At 32.7% G+C, this 26,893-nt stretch overlaps 2 protein-coding genes across 4 annotated transcripts in view; one reads left to right on the forward strand and one right to left on the reverse strand.

Annotated features, from left to right (window-relative positions):
• Positions 1 to 18,409, reverse strand: part of LOC108913221 (tyrosine-protein phosphatase Lar-like) — a 50,229-nt gene extending 31,820 nt beyond the window's left edge. The window contains exon 1 of the mRNA XM_018718736.2: positions 18,150 to 18,409. Within this exon, the coding sequence (XP_018574252.1) occupies positions 18,150 to 18,255 (106 nt within the window). The 5' untranslated portion in view covers positions 18,256 to 18,409. The remainder of the gene's footprint in view (positions 1 to 18,149) is intronic.
• Positions 14,566 to 26,893, forward strand: part of LOC108913220 (serine/Arginine-related protein 53-like) — a 33,043-nt gene continuing 20,715 nt past the window's right edge. The window contains exons 1-4 of one of the 3 annotated variants that reach the window (XM_018718733.1): positions 14,566 to 14,695; positions 14,752 to 14,845; positions 14,922 to 15,026; positions 20,869 to 21,349. In XM_018718733.1, the coding sequence (XP_018574249.1) occupies positions 14,772 to 14,845; positions 14,922 to 15,026; positions 20,869 to 21,349 (660 nt within the window). In that variant the 5' untranslated portion in view covers positions 14,566 to 14,695; positions 14,752 to 14,771. The remainder of the gene's footprint in view (positions 14,696 to 14,751; positions 14,846 to 14,921; positions 15,027 to 20,868; positions 21,350 to 26,893) is intronic. The other 2 variants (XM_018718734.1, XM_018718735.1) reach the window with 2 other exon arrangements.

Here is a 26,893-nt window from a genome sequence, read left to right on the forward strand (position 1 = left end):
ATTTCATTTGATGATTCTAATAGTTTCGGTTTAAAAATTTTGGGATTAAAATGGATTCCATTAACTGACCAATTCTCATACAGTGTAGAAAGATCGTGTACTAAACGTACAATATTATCCGAATTGGCACGGATCTTTGATCCTCTTGGATTTTTAGCTCCAGTATCGTTTTTTGCCAAATATCTTATCCAGTATTTATGGACTTTAGGACTAGAATGGGATCAATCACCTCCTACTGACATAATAAAATGCTGGAATCAGTACAAAGGAGAGCTTCACCATTTCTCCTCATGGCACATATCCCGTTGTATCAAACCATTGCAGTTCATATCTTGTGATCTTCATGGATTTTGTGACAGTTCCGAGAAAGGGTATGCTGCTGTTATTTATCTTAGATTTATTGATGCCGATGAAAATATTACAGTTTCGTTTGTATGCGCTAAATCCAAAGTAGCTCCATTGAAACGGATTTCTCTTCCTCGTCTTAAGTTGTGTGCAGCAGTTCTTTTGTTGAATTTAATTGAATATCTACTAAAAACATATTCGGGAAAACTTCAATTTCATAACATTTTCGCGTGGTCAGATTCATCAATCGTATTATCTTGGGTTAAGTCGTCTCCACACCGCTGGAAAACTTTCGTTAGCAATCGAGTCAGCCATATCCAAGAAAGATTAGCTCCTACCGCTTGGCACCATGTTCGTTCTGCGGAAAACCCTGCAGATTGTGCATCGCGTGGCCTCATGCCAAAAGCATTAGTGGATCATCCGTCATGGTGGGCAGGACCTTCTTGGCTTAGACAAAGTTCTGATCTTTGGCCGGTGAGTGAAGTAGATGATAGATCATCCCCTTTTTCTGACGAGGAACGAAAATTAACGTTTGCAATGGCAATTATTGATTTCGAAATGCTTTTTAACCTCTTGGAAAAATATTCCTCTTTGTCTAAAATTAAACGTATCGTGTCATATTGCCTTCGATTTTGCCATAATTTAAAGAATCCCGGTGATAAGAAATCAGGTTTGATGGATATCTTTGATCTTCAGCAAGCTTTGGTTATTTTGATAAAATATTCGCAACATAAAACTTTTCAGAATGACATTGACAAGCTTTTAAAAAATAAATTGACTTCTAAATTTCTTCGCAAATTAAATCCTTTTCTTGATGAATGTGGAGTTCTTAGAGTAGGTGGTCGTTTAGTAAATTCTACTTTATCGCTTGAACAAAAACATCCGATATTATTACCCAGGAATTGTCGTTTAACCACTCTTATTATAGAAGAAACTCATCGCGAACATTGTCACCTAGGTCTTCAAACATTTCAGTATTTATTATCTCAAAATTATTGGATTTTGTCAGCTAAACGTGCCATTCGATCAGTCGTATCTAATTGTTATCGATGCTTTCGTTACAATCCTAAGACATTGGAGCCGTTTATGGGTAATCTACCAGCTTTTCGTGTCTCTCAGTTGAAACCCTTTTCGTGTGTGGGTGTAGATTTCGGTGGCCCCTTTACGATTACCCTTGGAAAATATCGGGGAGCTAAAACTTATAAAGCCTATATATGTCTTTTCGTTTGCTTTTCTACAAAGGCTCTTCATTTGGAATTAGTTTCTGATCTTAGTTCTGAGGCTTTTTTAGCCGCCTTTCGAAGATTTATTGCTAGACGAGGACGATGTTCGTATGTATTTAGTGATTGTGGAACTAATTTCACTGCGGCAAGTAGATATATTGCTGATTTAATGAAAACCGCTGTCGAAACAGAAAAAATCTCATGGAGTTTCAATCCTCCGTCAGCTCCTCACTTTGGTGGTTTGTGGGAGGCTGGTATTAAATCAGTAAAATCTCACCTTTTTCGTACTATTGGACAACAAATTCTGACCTTTGAAGAGTTTTCCACACTCCTCACCCAAATTGAAGCCCTTCTTAATTCGTGTCCCATTTGTTCCATGAGCTCTGATCCTAACGACCTTCGAGCCTTATCTCCCGGACACTTTCTAACCTTAGAACCATTAACAGTTTTGCCAGACAGAGATCTCACCCATCTGAAACTAAATACTTTAAGCAGATGGCAGCTTTTGCAACGGTTCCATCAGGATTTTTGGAAGCGATGGCACCAAGAATACCTTCATACTTTAATTCAGAGAAACAAATGGAACAAACATAATTCATTGATTGTGCCTGGCACATTAGTTTTAATTAAAGAAGATACTGTTTCACCTTTAAATTGGCGAATAGGTCGCATTGTTAAGCTTCATCCCGGAAAAGATGGAGTTGTTCGTGTGGCAACTCTTCGTGTTGGCAAAGGCATTTTACAAAGACCTCTTGTTAAGCTTTGTCCGTTGCCAAAACAACAATAAAATACTCAACTTTGTATTTTATGGTGGGCGGTATGTTGCGTCCGCAAGTGGTAATTTAGTATTAATATTAGATATTAAGTATTTTTGTTTAAAACTATTGAATAATTATTCCATAGAGAAATTTGTTATGTGTTGGCAATTATAGTTTTCGCGTTTTTGTAATATGTAGTTTTTTTTGTATAAAGTATTTTTACCTCTCGGGAAAAAAGGTTGCAAGCGGCACTTCGAAAACCGACTCGTTTGTGTACGCACGCTGATTGACCGTTAAGTGAATATTCGTTAAAATCTAAGAAGAAAGAAACTGGAAGCTGCAGGCCATTACCAATGTACATTGCACCAACAGAGCTGCATCATCGGTAAGTCGCTTTGCAACCAGCCGCTTTTATCTTTTCGTAATCAATTTTGTTCACTCACATACAGTCCGCTAAATTTCGTAACAGTATTAATTGCCTCAAAAATAACTTAATTTGTTTATAACTTTAAAATTTTTAAGCATTAATTATTTATTTGATACAAATAATAATTTACATAATAATAATTAATAACCATTTATAAATATGAAATTTTTGAAGTGAAAAAATTAAATTTCATCACGTTTACTGATTTATTGATTTTTTAATAATTTGCGGACATTACATCGTCAGACACTTATATCACTATTTTGTACAGTAAATTTAAAAGTGGAAATAATGAAAATTAGATATGTGGTAATCGATTTTTCATACCCCGTGAAAATTCCGATTTCCAGCTATCGGACCGAACAATACTTTTTGGCTAAATTAATTATTTAGAATTAATTTTACTAAAAATTACCAATGTGGTAATTGATTTTCAATACCCTGTTATTTTGGCATGTTTCGACCGGTAGACATGTCAATATCGGAAGAATTTCTGTCGGACAAATTTAAATCGGCATTTGCAACAAAATTTCGTTACTTAAGCTAAAAATAAAAGATGTGGTCTTGACTTTTCAAGACCCCGGGAAATTGCCATGTTTTTGGACTTTTCCGAGTGGAAAAGCGGAGGAATCGAGAAAAGTCGCAGAGGAAAAATGTGGTGGACTCGTCAAAACGAAGCTCCTCAGGAGTTATAAAGTATGTGGTAATCAACTTTCCAGAGGGGCCCTGTACTGTGGACTATACGTGCAAATCCGAAATCCAGAATCATACAGCTAATTCCCGGTACAATCACAGAAAATCCCGGTAATACCGAAGTGGCTAGATGTTCTTTTAATATGTCGTCAAGATCTGCACTAAAATTTATGAGTCCACGAAACACATCGGGGTTGTTCGAATTTTCTGTCTCGCCATGTCCGCGAAGTGCTAATTCGAAAGCTATGCGAAATTTTATGCAATCTACGATTTTAGACAATACATAATGATTTTTCGTTACCTGTTCATTGTGTTTCCGTATATTATCCCAATATGCAGAATCTAACTGACTTCTTATGTTTATTTTACCTAATGACTTAAATGACTTAAATCTTTCACACTGTATATTATCCATGCTTTATCCCCACCGAAAAGTAAGCACGGAAAACAAAACAGTGTATTTTTTATATCACATCCACACTTCTTTTGTGTATACATTATTGTTAAATTGTCTTTTATAACTTTTACTTCGGCTTGTTTCACTAACTTCAATATTTAATTGTGGTGTTGGTCCAACTAATTCTTTAATTTTTAGTTTATCCTCATAAGGCAAAGAACCAAATAAAGTTTTTTGTAAAAACGAAACGCTATTCATTTTAATAACTATAATATACGTAGATGCCTAAACAAAAATATTCACACGTACCGCTCGCAGAAATAAACCACTACATACCACGTACGAAATATTACTGCATTTACTGCAGCAGTGGCTGTCGTTGTTGCAGCCACAAAAGCCCATATAAAAGTGTACTGGGTCACGCGCCTGATTAGCCAATAAAAACAAAGGACGCATCTAACTGTTCGCTGTGCACACATTTTGTATTATGAGGTTGCATATATTAAGAAGAGTAGCTAGCGTTGTAATAAATAATAATATAAGCTCCTGAATTTATTTTAGTGCCAGTACATATGGATTCTTTAAATATTTTGTTGATATTTAATATGATTAAATACATAAAATTTTGTGTTTTGCAGCTCCGCAGCTCTTATGGTAAAACCGCCACTGATGAGAGATATGTATCATCATTTACCACCAATGAGTAAACATATTTTACGAAGAATTTTAAGAATTCGATTAGAACATGGTCGAATTTCTGCACATTGATTTTTGCCAAAGTCGATAACTTTGGATGAAGGTAACATCGTCAATGTTTTGGCATATTTTCATGGTTACCCTGAATTATCAGTTCGTGCTGCTGAATAGGGCTTAGGCATTTCAAAAATCTCCATCCTAAAGATTTTGAAAACTAATGGTCAGCATCCACATAAATTCAATTTTGTACCTGCACTTTATCCCAGGGATGCTGAAAAATGAACCCAATTCTGTGAAATGATTTTAACACGAACACAAGAAGATCCAGAGATTTTACGCAAAATCATTTGGACAGATAAGTCAAAATTTAGTAACGAAAGTATTTTTAATAGACACAATTGACATTTTTGGGTATCAGAAAATCCACATCATCCATGAAAGAAATTTTCAACACAAGTTTAGTATCAACATATTTTGCTTAAGGACAATCAGGTGAGGTACTTTATTTACGAGTACAATTTAAATACACAAAGATACCTCCAAATTTTGAGAAGCGTTGTAACAGATTTCTTAGAGGATCTACCCCTAGATCAACTAAGAAGCTACTGGTATCAGCTAGATGGTGCTCCATCACTCATTTTGGAAACGAAGTATCCAGCCAATTAAATGAAATGTTTGAAAAGAGGTGGATTAGACGTCTAGAACCTGGGATCTCCAGATCTATCACCACCAGATGTTTATATCTGGGGTACAATAAAAGAGAAAGTCTACTCAATGCCAGTTTATTCCAAAGAAAACCTAGTTGACCGTATAAGAGAAGCCTTTGAAACTTTACCTGCTGCCCAAATATCCAGAGCTGTTATAGATGGGGTAACAAGAAGGATACATAACTGTTTACAAGTAGATGGCGGTCACTTTAATAATTAGATTTCTAAAAATTATTATTATTCGTATTATGTAGTTTAATTCTGTTATCTTATTAAAATTATTTTTCATTTATCCCTACTGATTGGTAGTCAATGAGTGCATCTCTCATTAGATACTCTGCAAGTTGTATTTATTATATTGTGACCCTCTCCATGAATAAATAATATACATTACGCGCCTAAAGTATGGAATAAATTCAGTAAAAACGAAACAAATTTTTTTTGGGAAAAATCCTCGAAAAGGTGGATTTTTAATTTTAAAAATACATATTTTAGCATAAAAGGCAATTTTCAATGGTCATTTGTTTTCGAGTAATGACGTCATTGACATTTTTTTTAATAGAAACCCCCTATTTTTTTTCTTGATTCTGAAAGATTGTTTCATTGTCGATTCGACAGTACTAAAATGTTTCCATCTTGCATAGGAAAGTTTTCGAGTAAATGACGATTGAATGTTAGAAAACGTAAATTTTATTCATTAAAAAAATAACAATTCCTATGTCAAGCAAATACAATTCATTAAGTTTTCTACCTAAATTAAGTGTTCGAATTGCCACCCACCGACTTCTTGACAATATGCAAGTCTGTGTAGAAATTCTTCTTGCACATTATGAATTATTTCTGGGGTAACTATGTGTATTTCATCTATAATACAATTTTGGAGTTCTTCTAAATTATGTGATCTATTAACGTACACTTTGAACCTTAAAGAGCCCCATAAGAAATAGTCCAGGGGTGTAAGATCTGGGGATCTCCCGAGCCATTCTATCGGTCCTCGTCTGCCGATCCACCTCCTAGGAAAACAATTGTCCAGAAAATCTCGAACAGGGCACGCATAGTGCGGAGGTGCACCGTCTTGCTGAAACCATATGGTGTCATCAGGAATATCAGGGTCATTACCGTTAGAAAAAATTACTGCAAGCACTGGAACAAGCTCAATTATTATTATTATATTATTATGTGTCTCTGTCATCCAATGAGGATTTTCCCGACTCCAATACCTGCAAGTTTGATGGTTCACTGTACCATTGAGACAAAACGTGACCTCGTCTGAAAAAACTATTTGCCAGTGTAAATCTCTATTTACTTGACATAAATCCATCATAATTTCACAAAAGTGTAAGCGGCGGTTGGGATCGTCTTCATTGAGTTCCTGCACAAGTTGAATTTTATAGGGATGATATTTTTCTTTCCTCAGGATACGTATCATTGTAATCTGACTAATTTCATTGTTTAATGCAACCAATCATGAAGTATTATGAGGATTATCTACCATACTTATCAAAATGTTCTGTTTGTGATCTTCACGAACGCTTGGACGCCCAGGTTTTGGAATATCTACAACATTGCCAGATTCTCTAAATTTAGATTCTATCTTACTGACTGTTGACTGGCTGATACGGCGATCTGGATGTTTTTCATTAAATAAATCGCAAACTTCCTGCTGCGTTTTAGTGTTATGCCCGCATTCGATAAGAATTAAAATTTCAATTCTTTGTGTGACAGTTAAATGTGCCATAATACTTTAAATTCAACAATAATTTTTATATTGCTTACAATACTTAGAAAGTCGGTATGACAGTGACACTTTGTAAAAATTTACACCTACGTGATCCATAAAAAACTTCAGGCATTTCGAAAAACTAAATTTGATAACATTTTTGCTTTATTTTAATTGATTTGGGTTTTCTAACATTCAATCGTTATTTACTCGAAAACTTTCCTATGCAAGATGGCAACATTTTAATACTGTCGGATCGACAATAAAATGATCTTTCAGAATCAGAAAAAAAATAGGGGGTTGCTATTTAAAAAAATGTCGATGACGTCATTACTCGAAAACAAATGACAATTGAAAATTGCCTTTTATGCTAAAATATGTATTTTTTAAATTAAAAATCGACCTGTTTGAGAATTTTTCCCAAAAAAAAAATTTGTTTTGTTTTTACTGAATTTATTCCATACTTTAGGCGCGTACTGTATTTAGAATGTCAGCATTTGAATAAATGTTAACGTTTTCCATTCTTTAACAATAAATAATACTCAAATAAACATTCACTGTATGTATTAAATTGGTAACAATAAACTGGTGACAGATTAGTTGCTTGTTTTGAAGTTCCACTAAGAATTTCACAGCCATCCTCGCAAGAAATTATGCAATATCCATTGACTGCATGAAACCAGAAGAGATAGGTATAGGGAACCATTATACCATTCGAAAGAGAATAAAATTGTTCATCAGGTTGTGCAAAAATATGTTCCATTAAAAAAAATAAGTTAAGATGGTTTAAAGTTGACTAAATTTGTCATTATACTTTCTACCACCCTGTATGAACTAATTTCATTAGTCATTTGAAATTAGGGCAGGGAAACTAAGAGTTTTAATTATGTCCTGAGATGTCCCCTATAAATTTTATAGCTCTAACTTTATTATTGTAAAATACACATCTTTTTGAATTTGGCAGTACTTTTTAATTTAAAAAAAAAATAAATAAATTTATCAAAAACGGTTAATTTTAAGAATAGGAAACCTTTATAAAAGTTCACCTAAAAATTGAGGTAGAATCCCAAATTGCAATAATATACAGTGTTTCATTTAAAATAATGAAGACGATGTCAACTAGGTGGATGCCATTATTTTAGTTGAGAAGGGTATGCCCTAAAACATTATTGCCCAAATTTTCGCAAATATTATTTTTTAATGAATTTGTCTTTTTTGAAGAAAAAATTTCTCTACTTTTTTTCAAATTATATTTTAAATAATGTATGGCTTAGAACAGTAACATCTTTTTAAATATTTTCACATAGTAAGAATTTTTCACATGCTATCATTTTTTCTTTATTTTTTTAGTTGTGATCTTTGTGATTGACTTGCAATTCATTCTATTTTTGTACAGCCATAAACCATCATGCTTTTACTAACCGTGAATATGCCGATATGCATTTTATTTATGGTTTCTGTAATGGAAATAGTCTGGCAGCTCAAGGTGCGTATCGGCAATGTTTCTCTGATAGAAGGCAACCTTCTGCAAGATTGTTTGGGAAAATTCATGCAAGAACGATACAATCAGGAGCCCTAACTCCAAGATATTGTGAGTGTGGCTGTCCAAGGAGGCATAGGCATGATTGAGACAAAGTAATTTTAAGATTTTTTTACCGTAATCCTACTTAAGTGTAAGAGCATCTGCTCGCTATGTACCTGAAGTTCCGAACGTTCGTTTGAACGAAAATGAAAACCCGTAATATCATATTTAAAATGATTTTACCAACTAAATTCTGACTTCTGTAAACGAAAACAATACTTCCCCAACATCGGAAGCCACCACCCACATTAACCACCCTTAAAACTTAGTTACATGTATTTTAGAAAATTAGCCCTGTATCACCCTATATTTGACATAGGTTGTTAACATTACTTTTATAGTAATTTTTAAGAAACATTCGGACCTTTTGTCACTATCGGAGGACACCCTGTGAACAACCCTTAAAACTGTCTTTATTTATATCTCCAATCGAGCTTAACAAGCCACGTTAAATTTGATTTAAAAAGTTTAATTTTAATTTATATCCATTTACAAAAACTATTGCCGCCCTTTTTTGCCACCGGAAACTACCCTATCACTATGAACTACCCTTGGAAAGGTCAAGTATTCTATTCCAAATATCAAGTCTGCTATCACATTAAATCTGTCTTAAAATTTTACGATAACATTTATATTAACGTATAAATACTATTACTGCCCTTCGTTGCTATTATAACTCACCTCGTCAACTACCCTTAAACAGGTAATATCTTATATCCCCTGCATAAGGCTGAAAGATATAATAAATTTTAAGTAAATTGTTAAAATTATATTTGTATTGACTTACAACAACTATCAATACCAATTGTTGCCACCGGAATCCACCCCATCAACAACCCTTAAATCAGTTGTTTATTATTTCCCCGTTATCAAGCTTAAAGCTATAATAGATTTTAAGTAAATTGTTAAAATTATATTTATATTGACTTATAACAACTATTGATACACTTTGTTGCCACCGGAATCCACCCCGTCAACAACTCTTAAATCAGTTGTGGATTATTTCCCCGGTATCAAGCTTAAAGCCATAATGGATTTTTAGTAAATTGTTAAAATTATATTTATATTGACTTATAACAACTATTGATACCCTCTGTTGCCACCGGAATCCACTCCATCAACAACCCTTAAATCAGTTGTTTATTACTTCCCCGTTATCAAGCTTAAAGCCATAATGGATTTGAAGTAAATTGTTAAAATTATATTTATATCGACTTATAACAACTATTGATACACTTTGTTGCCACCGGAATCCACCCCGTCAACAACCCTTAAATCAGTTGTAGATTATTTCCCCCATATCAAGCTTAAAGCCATAATGGATTTTAAGTAAATTGTTAAAATTATATTTATATTGACTTATGACAACTATTAATACCCTTTGTTGCCACCGGAATCCACACCGTCAACAACCCTTAAATAAGTTGTGAATTATTTCCCCGTTATCAAGCTTAAAGCCATAATAGATTTTAAGTAAATTGTTAAAATTATATTTATATTGACTTATAACAACTATTGATACACTTTTTTTGCCAGCGGAATCCACCCCGTCAACAACCCTTAAATCAGTTGTGGATTATTTCCCCGGTATCAAGCTTAAAGCCATAATGGATTTTAAGTGAATTGTTAAAATTATATTTATATTGGCTTATAACAACTATTGATACACTTTGTTGCCACCGGAACCCACCCCGTCAACAACCCATAAATCAGATGTGGATTATTATTTCCCCGTTATCAAGCTTAAAGCCATAATACATTTTAAGTAAATTGTTAAAATTATATTTTTATTGACTTATGACAACTATTAATATCCTTTATTGCCACCGGAATCCACCCCATCAACAACCCTTAAATCAGTTATTTATTATTTCCCCGTTATCAAGCTTAAAGCCATAATAGATTTTTAGTAAATTGGCAAAATTATATTTATATTGACTTATAACAGCTAGTAAGACACTTTCTTGCCACCAGAATCCACCCCATCAACAACCCTTAAATCAGTTGTTTATTATTTCCCCGTTATCAAGTTTAAAGCCATAAGCGATTTTAAGTAAATTGTTAAAATTATATTTATATTGAGTTATAACAACTATTGATATCCTTTGCTACCACCGGAATTCACCCCGTCAACTACCCCTAAATCAGTTGTGTATTACGTACACGATATCAAGCTTAAAGCCATAACAGATTTTAAGTGAATTGTTAACTTATACTGTCTTATAATAACTATACAACATATATAATGATTTAAGGGTGGTTGATGCGATGGATTCCGGTGGTAACAAAGAGTATTAATAGTTATTATTAGACAATATAAGTGTAATGTTATCAATTCACTTAAAATTTGTTATGGCTTTAAGCTTGATATCGTGTACGTAATACACAACTGATTTAGGGGTAGTTGATGGGGTGGATTCCGGTGGCAACAAAGTGTATTAATAGTTGTTATAAGTCAATATAAATATAATTTTAACAATTTTCTTAAAATCTAATATGGCTTTAAGCTTGATACCGGGGAAATAATTCACAACTGATTTAAGGGTTGTTGACGATGTGGATTCCGGTGGCAACAAAGGGTATTAATAGTTGTCATAAGTCAATATAAATATAATTTTAACAATTTACTTAAAATCCATTATGGCTTTAAGCTTGATACCGGGGAAATAATCCACAACTGATTTAAGGGTTGTTGACGGGGTGGATTCCGGTGGCAACAAAGTGTATCAATAGTTGTTATAAGTCAATACCTATATATATAATTTTAACTATTTACTTAAAATCTATTATGGCTTTAAGCAAGATAACGAAGAAATAATAAACAATTGATTTAAGGGTTGTGGATGGGGTGCATTCCGGTGACAAGAAAGTGTCTTACTAGCCGTTATAAGTCAATATAAATATAATTTTCACAATTTACTAAAAATCTATTATGGCTTTAAACTTGATAACGGGGAAATAATAAACAACTGATTTAAGGGTTGTTGATGAGGTGGATTCCGGTGGCAACAAAGTGTCTTACTAGCCGTTATAAGTCAATATAAATATAATTTTGCACAATTTACTAAAAATCTATTATGGCTTTAAACTTGATAACGGGGAAATAATAAACAACTGATTTAAGGGTTGTTGATGAGGTGGATTCCGGTGGCAACAAAGTGTATCAATAGTTGTTATAAGTCAATATAAATATAATTTTAACAATTTACTTAAAATATATTATGGCTTTAAACTTGATAGCGGGGAAATAATAAACAACTGATTTAAGGGTTGTTGTGGGGGTGGATTCCAATGGCAACAAAGTGTTTTAATAGTTGTCATAGTTGTTGATGGGGTGAATTCCGGTGGCAAGAAAGTGTCTTACTAGCCGTTATAAGTCAATATAAATATAATTTTGACAATTTACTAAAAATCTATTATGGCTTTAAACTTGATACCGGGGAAATAATTCACAACTGATTTAAGGGTTGTTGACGATGTGGATTCCGGTGGCAACAAAGGGTATTAATAGTTGTCATAAGTCAATATAAATATAATTTTAACAATTTACTTAAAATCCATTATGGCTTTAAGCTTGATACCGGGGAAATAATCCACAACTGATTTAAGGATTGTTGACGAGGTGGATTCCGGTGGCAACAAAGTGTATCAATAGTTGTTATAAGTCAATACCTATATATAATTTTAATAATTTACTTAAAATCTATTATGGCTTTAAGCTTGATAACGGGGAAGTAATAAACAACTGATTTAAGGGTTGTTGATGGGGTGGATTCCGGTGGCAACAAAGGGTATTAATAGTTGTCATAAGTCAATATAAATATAATTTTAACAATTTACTTAAAATCTATTATGGCTTTAAGCTTGATAACGGGGAAATAATAAACAACTGATTTAAGGGTTGTTGATGGGGTGGATTCCGGTGGCAACAAAGGGTATTAACAGTTGTCATAAGTCAATATAAATATAATTTTAACAATTTACTTAAAATCTATTATGGCTTTAAGCTTGATAACGGGGAAATAATAAACAACTGATTTAAGGGTTGTTGATGGGGTGGATTCCGGTGGCAACAAAGGGTATTAATAGTTGTCATAAGTCAATATAAATATAATTTTAACAATTTACTTAAAATCTATTATGGCTTTAAGCTTGATAACGGGGAAATAATAAACAACTGATTTAAGGGTTGTTGATGGGGTGGATTCCGGTGGCAACAAAGGGTATTAACAGTTGTCATAAGTCAATATAAATATAATTTTAACAATTTACTTAAAATCTATTATGGCTTTAAGCTTGATAACGGGGAAATAATAAACAACTGATTTAAGGGTTGTTGATGGGGTGGATTCCGGTGGCAACAAAGGGTATTAATAGTTGTCATAAGTCAATATAAATATAATTTTAACAATTTACTTAAAATCTATTATGGCTTTAAGCTTGATAACGGGGAAATAATAAACAACTGATTTAAGGGTTGTTGATGGGGTGGATTCCGGTGGCAACAAAGGGTATTAATAGTTGTCATAAGTCAATATAAATATAATTTTAACAATTTACTTAAAATCTATTATGGCTTTAAGCTTGATAACGGGGAAATAATAAACAACTGATTTAAGGGTTGTTGATGGGGTGGATTCCGGTGGCAACAAAGGGTATTAATAGTTGTCATAAGTCAATATAAATATAATTTTAACAATTTACTTAAAATCTATTATGGCTTTAAGCTTGATAACGGGGAAATAATAAACAACTGATTTAAGGGTTGTTGATGGGGTGGATTCCGGTGGCAACAAAGGGTATTAATAGTTGTCATAAGTCAATATAAATGTAATTTTAACAATTTACTTAAAATATATTATGGCTTTAAACTTGATAGCAGGGAAATAATAAACAACTGATTTAAGGGTTGTTTAGGGGGTGAATTCCGGTGGCAACAAAGTGTTTTAATAGTTGTCATAAGCCAGTACTTAAAATCTATTATGGCTTTAAGCTTGATAACGAGGAAGTAATAAACAACTGGTTTAAGGGTTGTTGATGGGGTGGATTCCGGTGGCAACAAAGTGTTTTAATAGTTGTCATAAGCCAGTATAAATATAACTTTAACAATTTACTTAAAATCTATTATGGCTTTAAGCTTGATACCGGGGAAATAATTCACAACTAATTTAAGGGTTGTTGACAGGGTGGATTCTGGTGGCAACAAAGGGTATTAATAGTTGTCATAAATCAATATAAATATAATTTTAACAAATTGCTTAAAATGTATTATGGCTTTAAGCTTGATAACGGGGAAATAATTCACAACTGATTTAAGGGTTGTTGATGGGGTTAATTCCGGTGGCAACAAAGGGTATTAATAATTGTCATAAGTCAATATAAATGTAATTTTAACAGTTTACTTAAAATATATTATGGCTTTAACTTGATAGCGGGGAAACAATAAACAACTGATTTAAGGGTTGTTGAGGGGGTGGATTCCGGTGGCAACAAAGTGTTTTAATAGTTGTCATAAGCCAGTACTTAAAATCTATTATGGCTTTAAGCTTGATAACGAGGAAGTAATAAACAACTGATTTAAGGGTTGTTGACGGGGTGGATTCCGGTGGCAACATAGTGTTTTAATAGTTGTCATAAGTCAATATAAATATAATTTTAACAATTTACTTAAAATCTATTATGGCTTTAAGCTTGATACCGGGGAAATAATTCACAACTGATTTAAGGGTTGTTGACGGGGTGGATTCCGGTGGCAACAAAGGGTATTAATAGTTGTCATAAGTCAATATAAANCAGGTAGAAACTAAATATTTTATTTCAATAATAAAAATTCTTTTAATCCAGCCCCGACTATTCCGCTTAATCTGAGAGGGATAGCACAATTCCGTCTCGCTTGGTTCTCGACCGCCACAACAAAGGCGCCGACACGGACTCTTCCAGCTGTATTAAGCTGTGGTTTATTGCTCTGTCCGTCTTTGTCTATGGTGCTCAGACTGCTCTGGTATAATTATAGATTGTGGTTTGTGGTTATAGAAGAATAGAAGATAGAAGAAAATTATTGTAGATATCTTTTATTAATTAAGCATTTTTAAAATCTGCAAATATTCTGGATATTGCAAATTCTTATATATTAGAAAAAAAATAATAGTAATTATTTTTTCTCTGGATATACATATTATTTAGTTAAATTTAACGTTTTGTAGGTTACAAAATTATTTAAGGAATGGGTAAGTACTCAAGCGACTCAGAAAATGAAAAACGAGGAAAAATGTCAAACAAAAGTAGAAACAGACGTAGGTAAGAGAGACGACGCGTTTATTCAGAAGCTAACCTATGTGTTAAAGACAGAATGCAAAATAAGTAATATTCGTAGATCCTCATCAGATTCAAGTGATGATAATATAAATAAGCGAAGAAAAGACAAAAGGTCTAATCGAAATTCAGAGAGTATAGGTAGAGAAAAGTATTTGAAGTCTAGGTAATTTGCAATGATTTACATTTAATATCCAGTAGAAATTTATTGTTGATTATATATTTCGTAATCACTTCAATCATATGCCCATGGCACGGACAAGTTGACATGCGCCTGGGTCTAACAAGTTAATCCCTAGGTGTAGAATATTTCTGAAAAAAATTGATAAAAGTATTTAAAAAGTACATTTTCATAAAAATCGACATTGAATACAATACCTGATAAATACATGTACATTAATTTATACATTTAGATACCTTAATAAGTTTAAATACAGTTTAAATAACGCAAATTTTTGGAAAACACATTCCTCTAATAAATTCGAAACCTAAGTGTTTAGTTTATAAATTGAACTTCAATCATTTTCAGTGATAATAATAAAAGTTATAATTTATATTTCTGTAAAAAATACTATTGTATCTATTCTATCGTAAGGGGGATGATGTAGTTATTTATTCAAAATTTAATTTGATAATTTATGGAGGTTTATCGGGTACGGAGGGACGTACGTCTAAAGTCTAACGAGAATTTCTGTAGATTCGCTAGTGACTAAAATAGTAAACCTTTAGATTTGGCAACGCTGCACTTGGCTGGCTTTGTTTGGATGCCTAGGCTTGAAATATACATCGTATTAGTCCGGTCAAATTAGTCATAAAAATATTGGTCAAATAACGAAAATTCCGATAGAGCTAAATTTTCGTGGAGAACTTAGGTACACCATTAGAAATAAAGTGTCAAAAGTCCCCATCGATCTCATGTATGCTAAAAAGTTATTCGGGGTAAAATATCAAAATTTGAGGTTTCTTGGATTTTTTTCGAAAACGGTAAGTTTTATCAAAAAAGTAGCCCTGGCAGAAATTATAGCTCTTAAAATTATCTGCAAAAATGGTTCTTATACTTTTTTTTTCTAAGAATCACCATTCCTGAGATATCGCAATTCTAAAAGTTATACTATATATAGTATAACTTTTAGATATAAACTATACTATTTTGAGAATATACACTCAAAAGAAACTCTGTCCCTTAGTCAATCCCCTATACCCGCATGGTCTTGAATAATATCTGGCTACTCTATTATAAAAACTTTTGTAAATCGGCTTCTGCTAATCAACACTTGTATCGAGTATACTATCAAATTCAGATACGGCTAAGCAATCAACTGAACCCAGAAGACGGATTGGAAATTAACAGATAATACTTTGGAACCGATTCAAACTACTCCCACCTGATCCGGAAAAACTCATAAACACTATTTTTTGCAATTGCAAAAAAGGTTGTAGTGCTAAATGTGGCGGTAGAAGAGTAGGGTTACTGTGTTCTCCAGCGTGTACTAATTGCTAAAGCTAGTCTTGCTCAAATGTCCAATTGAATACAACAGACGAAGAATCATGTGATTTCAATGAAGAGACAGCTGATTCATCTTCATTTGAACAATTTATGAACATCCAGCAAGAAGAAGAAATCGAAGAAGACATGACTGTTGAAGTCGACTTTGAAGAGTATGAATCAGATTAAAATATCAAAAGAAATCAGAACTACAGTTAAAGTCAATAATCATTATGTAGTTAAAAGGGCATTGTCCCTGAAAATTCCGTCATACCAGTTCGTGGAGTAGGCCTACCGGTGAAACCACGTTAAAAAAAACACGCCAAAGTACACTACCTCACAGGTGGTGTGGAAATGTGTGCAATTGTGCATATCATGTAGAACGTGACTCCTTCAACTATTAGAATCGCGATATCTTAGGAATGCTGATTCTTAGAAAAAAAAGTACAAGGATCATTTTTGTAGATAATTTTAAGATCTATAATTTTTGTCTGGGCTACTTTTTTGATAAAACTTACCGTTTTCGAAAAAATCCAAAAAACCTCAAATTTTGACCTTTGACCCCGACTAACTTTTTTAGCACCCATGGGATCGATGGTGGCTTTTGACACTTTTCTTTCTAATAGTGTACCCAAGGTCTCCACCAAAATTTAGCTCTGTCGGAATTTTCGTTATTTGAAATGTCTATTTTGACCGGACTAATATGTCACACCTGCAAATTTCAAATAATACGCTACTTCGAAAACCGCGGCGTTGCCGCTATCACGCATGTGGAGGTTAAGTTAGTCAACGACAGCAGTTTGAAGGAGAATTATTNCAATTTACTTAAAATCTATTATGGCTTTAAGCTTGATAACGGGGAAATAATAAACAACTGATTTAAGGGTTGTTGATGGGGTGGATTCTGGTGGCAATAATTGGTATTGATAGTTGTTGTAAGTCAATACAAATATAATTTTAACAATTTACTTAAAATTTATTATGGCTTTCAGTCTTATACAGGGGATATGAGATATTATCTGTTTAAGGGTAGTTGACGAGGTGGGTTCTGATGGCAACGAAGGGCAGTAATAGTATTTATAAGTCAATATAAATGTTATCGTAAAATTTTAAGACAGATTTAATGTGATAGCAGACTTGATATTTGGAATAGAATACTTGACCTTTCCAAGGGTAGTTCATAGTGATAGGGTAGTTTCCGGTGGCAACAACGGGCGGCAATAGTTTTTGTAAATGGATATAAATTAAAATTAAACTTTTTAAATCAAATTTAACGTGGCTTTTTAAGCTTGATTGGAGATACAAGTAATGACAGTTTTAAGGGCTGTTGACAGGGTGTCCTCCGATAGTGACAAAAGATCCGAATGTTTCTTAAAAATCACTATAAAAGTAATGTTAACAACCTATGTCAAATATAGGGTGATACGGGGCTAATTTTCTAAAATATAAGTAACTAAGTTTTAAGGGTGGTTAATATGGGGGTGGTTTCCGATGATGGGGAAGTATTGTTTTCGTTTACAGAAGTCAGAATTTAGTTGGTAAAATCATTTTAAATATGATTAAACGTGATATTACGGGTTTTCATTTTCGTTCAAACGAACGTTCAGAACTTCAGGTACATTGCTCGCTTTAGAACAAACAATACGTATGTTTGATAGTGGTTAACGAAAATGAATTATACCCTTACGATTTTCAAAGGGTTCATAGTAGTCAAGAAGATCATGCTACCCGTCTTCGATTTTTTCGCACAATTCTTGGTCGCCAACAAGATAATTACATATTCATTTCAAATATTTTATTTACCGATGAAGCTTGCTTTACACGGAATGGCGTTATCAATTTGCACAATCTTCATACGTGGTGTGATGAAAATCCTCATGCATTGTTGGCAATCACCTTCTGAGACCATTATTTCTACCAAATCGATTGGGAGGTGTTTAATATCCAAGTTTTTTGCTTTTTCTAGACGATATTCCTCTTGAACTATGAGAAAATATGTTTTTTTACAAGATAGAGCTTCTCCACATATTATGTTCAGCAAGTGCGGGATTTTTTAAAACGATTATTCCCGGGAAAATGGATTGGTTGAGGAATTGACACGCCCATACCATGTCCACCTCGAGCGCCGGATTTAAATGGGGATGAATTTTTATTTATAGGGCGACATAAAAAGAATGGTTTATGCTACGCCATTGAAGAGTTGCGGTAACGTATTGGTGAAGGTTTCAATGCCATACCAATTCATCGTGAAATCTTTCAGCTTGTTTGATTCGACTTCCTAAGAAGATTATGTTCCTGTATTTCAGTCCAGGGTGGACAATTTGAGTCATTGTTTCACACTCGGAATTAAGATTTTTTATGTTTTTTTATGCATTTTATAATTCACAGTTATAACCTAAAATTCAAAATAAACATTTATTTAAAAAATACATACATTATTCAAAAAATAATTATTCCTGACAACTACGCAGAATTAAAAAAAAAGTAAATATTTTTTCTTCCAAAAAGTCTAATTCATTAAAATAATATTATTTGCTTGATAATTTAAAGGAATAAAAAATATTTGAAAAATGTATGTTAAGTGTAGTTAGAACACTAATACTTATTTATAATCGATTTTCATGAATCTTATGATGGTTAAAGACCTTTATGGTATTATTATTACCTACAATTTTCATTCCATTATCTTCATCAGAAAGATTTTACAAAATATTCAAACAATAAGATCCCTTTGGAAGGCCATATCTCAGTAACGGTGCTCCGGAAGACCAATGTTTATATTTTTTTTACTATTTTTGGCTCTACTTTAACCTCCTTAAATTTTGTACCAACTTTTACAAGCATCCTGTATATGTGTTGTGTTATGTAAATTCCTACATTACATAATGAAAAAATAATAATAATAAGGATCAAAAGTTCTCAAATTCAGATTTAAAATACTTAATATGGGTATTCTAAGATTATTTTTTGATTACAAATAGTAGTGGATGAATAACCTTTACAGAAACTGCATCATTCTTAGAATACTTATTATATTTTACATCTACTTATACACTTTTGCAGATTGTTGTAATATGCGCTTTATGGCACTCGAATTTGAATTTTAGAAAACACCTCTACTTGAAATATTAATGTAGAAACCAAAACGTATGACAAAATATTCTTAAAATAAAAAGTTATTAAATTAAAATTGTGAAGAAATTTACTACAATAATTTGTATATAAATATGTGCTATTCGTTGACATTTATTCCAAGGAGACTGCAAATATTCAGTTAATTTCAAAAGAAGTACTTATGTGCATGCAGAATTGTTTATATTCAAAAATATCAGAAATACGTAGACTGCTAATTATATAAAAATTAAAATATATTTTATATTATTCTAAACGTTTTACCTAGGCATGAAATCATAAGTAAGCCAACGANATGGTTTTATTTAATTGTAATTTTCAAATAATTTTTTGCTCATACCAGCTGACCCCATATAGGTTAAAGGGCTATGCTAAATAGCTAGATCTTTATTTAAAGTACCATGGTTTTTCGACTTGTTATACCACTAGTTACAGAATTACCTTTCACTTTCTTGGCCTAAGCATAAAATGCTTCTCAACGTTTTACTTTCTTCACTGTTACATCTTCAGTGATGACTGTGCAAATGTTTTGCCACAACTGAGGAGTCACTACTGAAAATACCAAAATTGAAGAAAGGTGAAACATGTGGAAGTAATGGAATAAAAACTAAAATGAACATAAGGGCAGGGCTAGGGGTTCTAATAACGGGTCTGTCCACGCAGAACCCAGCCCAAAAACAAAGGCAGGACAAAGATCTGTAGGTAGGGCTAAGTAAGTAAAAGATAATTTTGTAACTGACGGCGACCAGCTATACATGTCACAGCATAACAACCTGGAAAACCATTGTACTTTAAATATCAGCATGGGCCATGGAAGCTTTAAGACCACTATAACAGATCTTTGTTATTCATGTAACATGTTCTATGGACTAATCCCTAAATTTCGTAATTATATCTAATCTGATGTGTTTTTTTATTATCAATTTCTTTTTTATAATTATAATTTCTACTTTTTATTATGTACATACTTAGGCATAAGTTATTTTATTTGTATTTTAAAATCTTTTTATAAAATAGGGAAAGTAATGGGTCAATAAGTTGACTAAATCATGTTTTTTTAAGCATTGATTAATACCCAATGCATATGATTTCTTGTTCACACTTAAACAATCACAAAAACTTGATCTGAATCAAGGCAATGCAAAGAAAATATGTTACATTTCAATTTCTAAAACTGAGGCTAGTTAAAGAAGTGATAGAAAAATAATTTGGCTATGAAATTAGTCCATTTTTTGCCTATTTTACTCACATTCAATATTATTTCGCTAACATTAATGCAAAACAAACTATAGGAATGACCTGTGGTTTGTTGTATGTAACGTAATTAGTTTTTATTAAATAACAACTCTGGCATATTTGGAAATATTTTTTAATAAAACTAAAATTTCAGAAGATCTAGAAGTAGTAGCACATCTACCTATCGATCATCAAAATCAAAAGGAAGTACAAGCAATTCTAAAGAGAAATCTAGATATAAAAACCGTAGAAGATCTAGATCACGATCTAGAGGTGCATACAGGTCACGTAGATCTAGATCAAAGTCTTATATAAGGGAATATGTTAGTAAGCAAAAAAGACATTCAAGCTCTAGTTCTAGTTCATCAAGCACAGATCAAAGTAGAAATGAAACAAGAACAAAATTGGCGTATGAAAATGAAAATGTAAAGATTAAAAATAGAAATTCGCCTGACTCTGTTATAGTAGCTAGTGAGCTATTGGATGAAATTAATGAGGATAAATTTGTTCCCAAAAACTTTTCTTCTAGTAAGTCCAAAAAAGTTCCTGAAAATATTGTTATTGATTTGAAGAAAAACACTATTAAAGTACCCGAATTAGAACCTGTAGAACCTGACAGTATATTTCACCACAATGTAAGTTGTTTTACCATCTTTCAAATAAATAGGGAAATATATTATCACTTTTTATTCTATTAGGTATTTGTGGTTCTAAGTTGTTTCCCATTAACTTTAGTATAATTGGTACATCAATAGATATGTTTTTATATTTATATACCTATGTATTTTCTATAAATGGGTAAGATTAAATGTAAGATTTTTTGCAATATGTTATAAATACTTAAAGGTATCAGATTTAGAATTTTGCTTTGAATATCGAAATACTAATTTGCATCGTATTATTTGCACACCATATTGTGTAAGGGTTTTTGTCCATCAATATTACTTCCAATTTTCATCTCGTTTTAATCTGTTTGAAGCATTACTTTAGTAAAAAATGTTTAAGAATTAAAAAAATCGTACTATAATGACAATTTCACCAGTAGGATAGTCCTCTGACCCTGACGTATGCCTCCAGTAATTAGGAGAAATAATAATAATGCATGTTTATGTAATATTCTCTAGAGTACTTAAACTATCTGTCAAATATGATAAAAAAATAGTAAACAGTATCAAAATGATGGCAAAAAATGTACCTGAAGTTCCGAACGTTCGTTTGAACGAAAATGAAAACCCGTAGTATCATGTTTAATCGTATTTAAAATTATTTTACCAACTAAATTTTGACTTCTGTAAACGAAAACAATACTTCCCCATCATCGGAAGCCACTTAGTTACATGTATTTTAGAAAATTAGCCCCGTATCACCCTATATTTGACATAGGTTGTTAACATTACTTTTATACTGATTTTTAAGAAACATTCGGACCTTTTGTCACTATCGGAGGGCACCCTGTCAACAACCCTTAAAACTGTCATTACTTATATCTCCAATCAAGCTTAAAAAGCCACCTTAAATTTGATTTAAAAAGTTTAATTTTAATTTATATCCATTTACAAAAACTATTGCCGCCCTTTGTTGCCACCGGAAACTACCCTATCGCTATGAACTACCCTTGGAAAAGTCAAGTATTCTATTCCAACTATCAAGTCTGCTATCACATTAAATCTGTCTTAAAATTTTACGATAACATTTATATTAACTTACAAATACTATTACTGCCCTTCGCTGCCATCAGAACCCTCGTCAACAACTGATTTAAGGGTTGTAGATGGGGTGGATTCCGGTGACAACAAAGTGTATCAATAGTTGTTATAAGTCAATATAAATATAATTTTAACAATTTACTTTAAATCCATTATGGCTTTAAGCTTGATAACGGGGAAGTAATAAACAACTGATTTAAGGATTGTTGATGGAGTGGATTCCGGTGGCAACAAAAGGTATTAATAGTTGTCATAAGTCAATATAAATATAATTTTAACAATTTACTTAAAATCTATTATGGCCTTAAGCTTGATACCGGGGAAATAATCCACAACTGATTTAAGGGGTGTAGACGGGGTGGATTCCGATGGCAACAAAGTGTATCAATAGTTGTTATAAGTCAATACAAATATAATTTTAACAATTTACTTAAAATCTATTATGGCTTTAAGCTTGATACTGGGGAAATAATCCACAACTGATTTAAGTGGTGTAAGACGGGGTGGATTCCGGTGGCAACAAAGTGTATCAATAGTTGTTATAAGTCAATACAAATATAATTTTAACAATTTACTTAAAATCTATTATGGCTTTAAGCTTGATAACGGGGAAGTAATAAACAGCTGATTTAAGGGTTATTGATGGGGTGGATTCCGGTGGCAACAAAGGGTATTAATAGTTGTCGTAAGTCAATACAAATATAATTTTAACAATTTACTTAAAATCTATTATGGCTTTAAGCTTGATAACGGAGAGGTAATAAACAACTGATTTAAGGGTTGTTGATGGGGTGGATTCTGGTGGCAACAAAGGGTATTAATAGTTGTCATAAGTCAATTTAAATATAATTTTAACAATTTACTTAAAATCTATTATGGCTTTAAGCTTGATAACGGAGAGGTAATAAACAACTGATTTAAGGGTTGATGATGGGGTGGGTTCCGGTGGCAACAAAGGGTACTAATAGTTGTCATAAGTCAATATAAATATAATTTTAACAATTTACTTAAAATCTATTATGGCTTTAAGCTTGATAACGAGGAAGTAATAAACAACTGATTTAAGGGTTGTTGATGGGGTGGATTCCGGTGGCAACAAAGGGTATTANCTTTATCCTAAGAATATTATCCTGCATTTTATTACAAAAGTGGTCAGAGCATATATAGGTATATATAGATATTGTTTCTGTATATGGAATTCCTAAGCTTCTAAACCACTGTCATCTAATTAGAAGATTTTTCGGAAATCTGTAACATATAAAAAAATCTATTAAATGTTTTACGCCTTTTACTAATAGTACTACTAGTTTTACTAATGCTTTTTGGCACTTAAATTTTGTCAAAGCGAAATATTTAAATTTAACCCCAACAGCTTGTTTTATTGCTACGTCTATGATTATTGTTACTTATGGAACGATCGTTGATTTTGTTTCATTTGGTACATATTGCAAATATAGCACTTCTTCGGCGTTGTTCAACACATTTTTCACTGGAAAAAATCTTACTAACAAGCACGAAATCATTAAAAACGCAAAAACATTAGATTACACCACGAAACACAACAATGGCGAACTCGAATTTTCTGGAAAATATCAAAATTTGAGCGTAAAAGTGGCGCGAAACTTAAATGAACCAATCACAACACGGGGAATAGTAAATATAAACATGAATCATTTGAGATTCAAACAAATACCCTGAATTATTTATCTATGTCTTTTCTTGATCTGTGGTTGTCACAAAACTCACAAAACGCTTAGAATTCGCCATTATTCCATGGCTAGAAATTGGCCTCAATGATTATGGGATCGAGGGGGATTATCCCTCTTTATCCTGCCTCATATCGTGTAGGCCTGGACAGTCTTTGTAGGTGGGCCCCATCCGTCGTCTACCCCGATCGCAAATGCGGCCGGTGTAGGCGCTTTATGGGACCTCCTTTTGTCATGGCTGGACCCCGCCGGCTAGGGCCCTTGCTTCTGGCGCTCTTCTTGCTTCGCCGGCTCGTCTGTGTAAACCACGGAGGTGGTGTCATGTTTATGTGTGGTATGGTTGGGTAGGGTAGTGCGGATATGCAGCCTGGGATGCCCTTTGCTAAGGTAGCCCTTAGCCTAGCGCGGGAGTTGGCGGAGTAAGGAGGGTATGGGGGGGGGGTGTATGTGTGTGTGTCGTCTTCGTTTCTTGATCCTGGCGGTTTCCACATACCTAAAGAAATATACTGCGCAAAAGAGACATCCGACAAGTGCAACATAGGAGGCTGCCATTTTTATCTACTCATTGCCAACTCAAAATTTATTTAGTGTGGAAACACTAAACTACCCGAAAATTTTGTGGGCGGCAAATACAAATGTAAGATATGTATATATCAAACCTGGAATTTTAGTTTAAAACTATTTAAGAACTGAAATCAGAGTTTAAATATGTGTCAACTAAGCAAAATAAAATTGCTGCCACATTGCTATCATTTACAAATGAAACCGTAAAATTGTAAAATTTTTTAGTCGGTTTGCAAGCTGTAATGGTCACATAACTTTGCGAGGAAACATTAATTTAGCAACTTTGTTGTAAACTTGTCAATAATCGTTGTGTAAGATTTAATAAAAAATAATAATCGACTTTATTAGCTATAACCAGATTAAATTACAAAACTAGTAGTAAAAATTATACAGAAAAAAAAATCTGGCGTACCCAAATGGAGGTTCAATTGCTCATCAGTAAATAAATAGGAAGGAAGACTAAACATTAAGACTATTAAATATTTTCTTTATTTTAATTAATCAGTAAGTTTGGAGTGTGAATAAAGTAAAATAAGAGTAAAATAACATGTATTATTAGTAATAATAGGTAGTAATATTGCTTGCAAAGATTGAGGCACTTTTAAAAATGAAAAATGAAACTTCAGAAACTTTTGTGGCTGACGGCAGAGGTTCAGTACTTTTTGAAGTTGACGGTAAAGGTTTAATTTCGTCGCTACTCTCTTTAATACAAGGAATGGCCTCTTCTTTTAATAGTGTCAGCATACCAGTTTTCATAATATCATCTTTGTCAAAATGATCCCAACAAGTAAACATAGTTTTTGACCATGTAATGCTTTCATCCCATTCCAAGCCATTGTAGAAGTCTTTTATCATTTTTAAGAAATCTATAGAAAAATACACAACTTCGGNTAATAAACAACTGATTTAAGGGTTGTTGATGGGGTGGATTCCGGTGGCAACAATTGGTATTGATAGTTGTTGTAAGTCAATACAAATATAATTTTAACAATTTGCTTAAAATTTATTATGGCTTTCAGCCTTATACAGGGGATATAAGATATTACCTGTTTAAAGGTAGTTGACGACGTGGGTTCTGATGGCAACGAAGGGTAGTAATAGTATTTATAAGTCAATAAAAATGTTATCGTAAAATTTTAAGACAGATTTAATGTGATAGCAGACTTGATATTTGGAATAGAATACTTTACCTTTCCAAGGGTAGTTCATAGCGATAGGGTAGTTTCCGGTGGCAACAAAGGGCGGCAATAGGTTTTGTAAATGAATATAAATGAAAAGTAAACTTTTTAAATCAAATTTAACGTGGCTTTTTAAGCTAGATTGGAGATATAAGTAATGACAGTTTTAAGGGTTGTTGGCAGGGTGTCCTCCGATAGTGACAAAAGTTCCGTATGTTTCTTAAAAATCAGTATAAAAGTAATGTTAACAACCTATATCAAATATAGGGTGATACGGGGCTAATTTTCTAAAATACATGTAACTAAGTTTTAACGGTGGTTAATAAGGGGGGTGGCTTCCGATGATGGGGAAGTATTGTTTTCGTTTACAGAAGTCAGAATTTAGTTGGTAAAATCATTTTAAATACGATTAAACGTGATATTACGAGTTTTCATTTTCGTTCAAACGAACGTTCGGAATTTCAGGTACATGGCAAAAACAATATCAAAAATTTGAAGTAAAACACTATCTCAATAAGGAGGCACATTTTATCTAAATGTTTTAGATTCAATTTTCATATTTTGGACAAAGAATTATCCAGTAGGTGTAGGTATGTCCAATTATTAATAAAACGCTCCATATAAAAGTTTTGATTCAAGGAAAAAGGAATAAACTCAAATTTCACAAATTTTAAAAAATGGTTTGATTTATTAAAATTACACAAGTGTACCTTTTTTATTGATAACAATAAAATATTAATATATTTTTTCTAGTTTTTTAAAACGTGATGAAAATAAAGACACTGGTAATGAAATATTGACACCCCCAAAAATAATTCTTTCGCTAAAGAATGTCCTATACAGTGCGTCCCAGAAGTAACGCAAAAAATTTGTATTTTATTTTGTGTTGAGTTTTCACAAAAACGCTAAAACACGTCAATTAGTAAATAGGAATTGTCGTTTTGTCACGTTGGTTAAACCTTTTTTGCACTATGTTTCATAAACCTATGACGTCATCGACATTTTTTAAATAGCACTACCTAATT

Source organism: Anoplophora glabripennis, unplaced genomic scaffold (assembly GCF_000390285.2).
Source record: "Anoplophora glabripennis isolate ALB-LARVAE unplaced genomic scaffold, Agla_2.0 scaffold967, whole genome shotgun sequence".
In the NCBI taxonomy this organism is placed as follows: Eukaryota; Metazoa; Arthropoda; class Insecta; order Coleoptera; family Cerambycidae; genus Anoplophora; species Anoplophora glabripennis.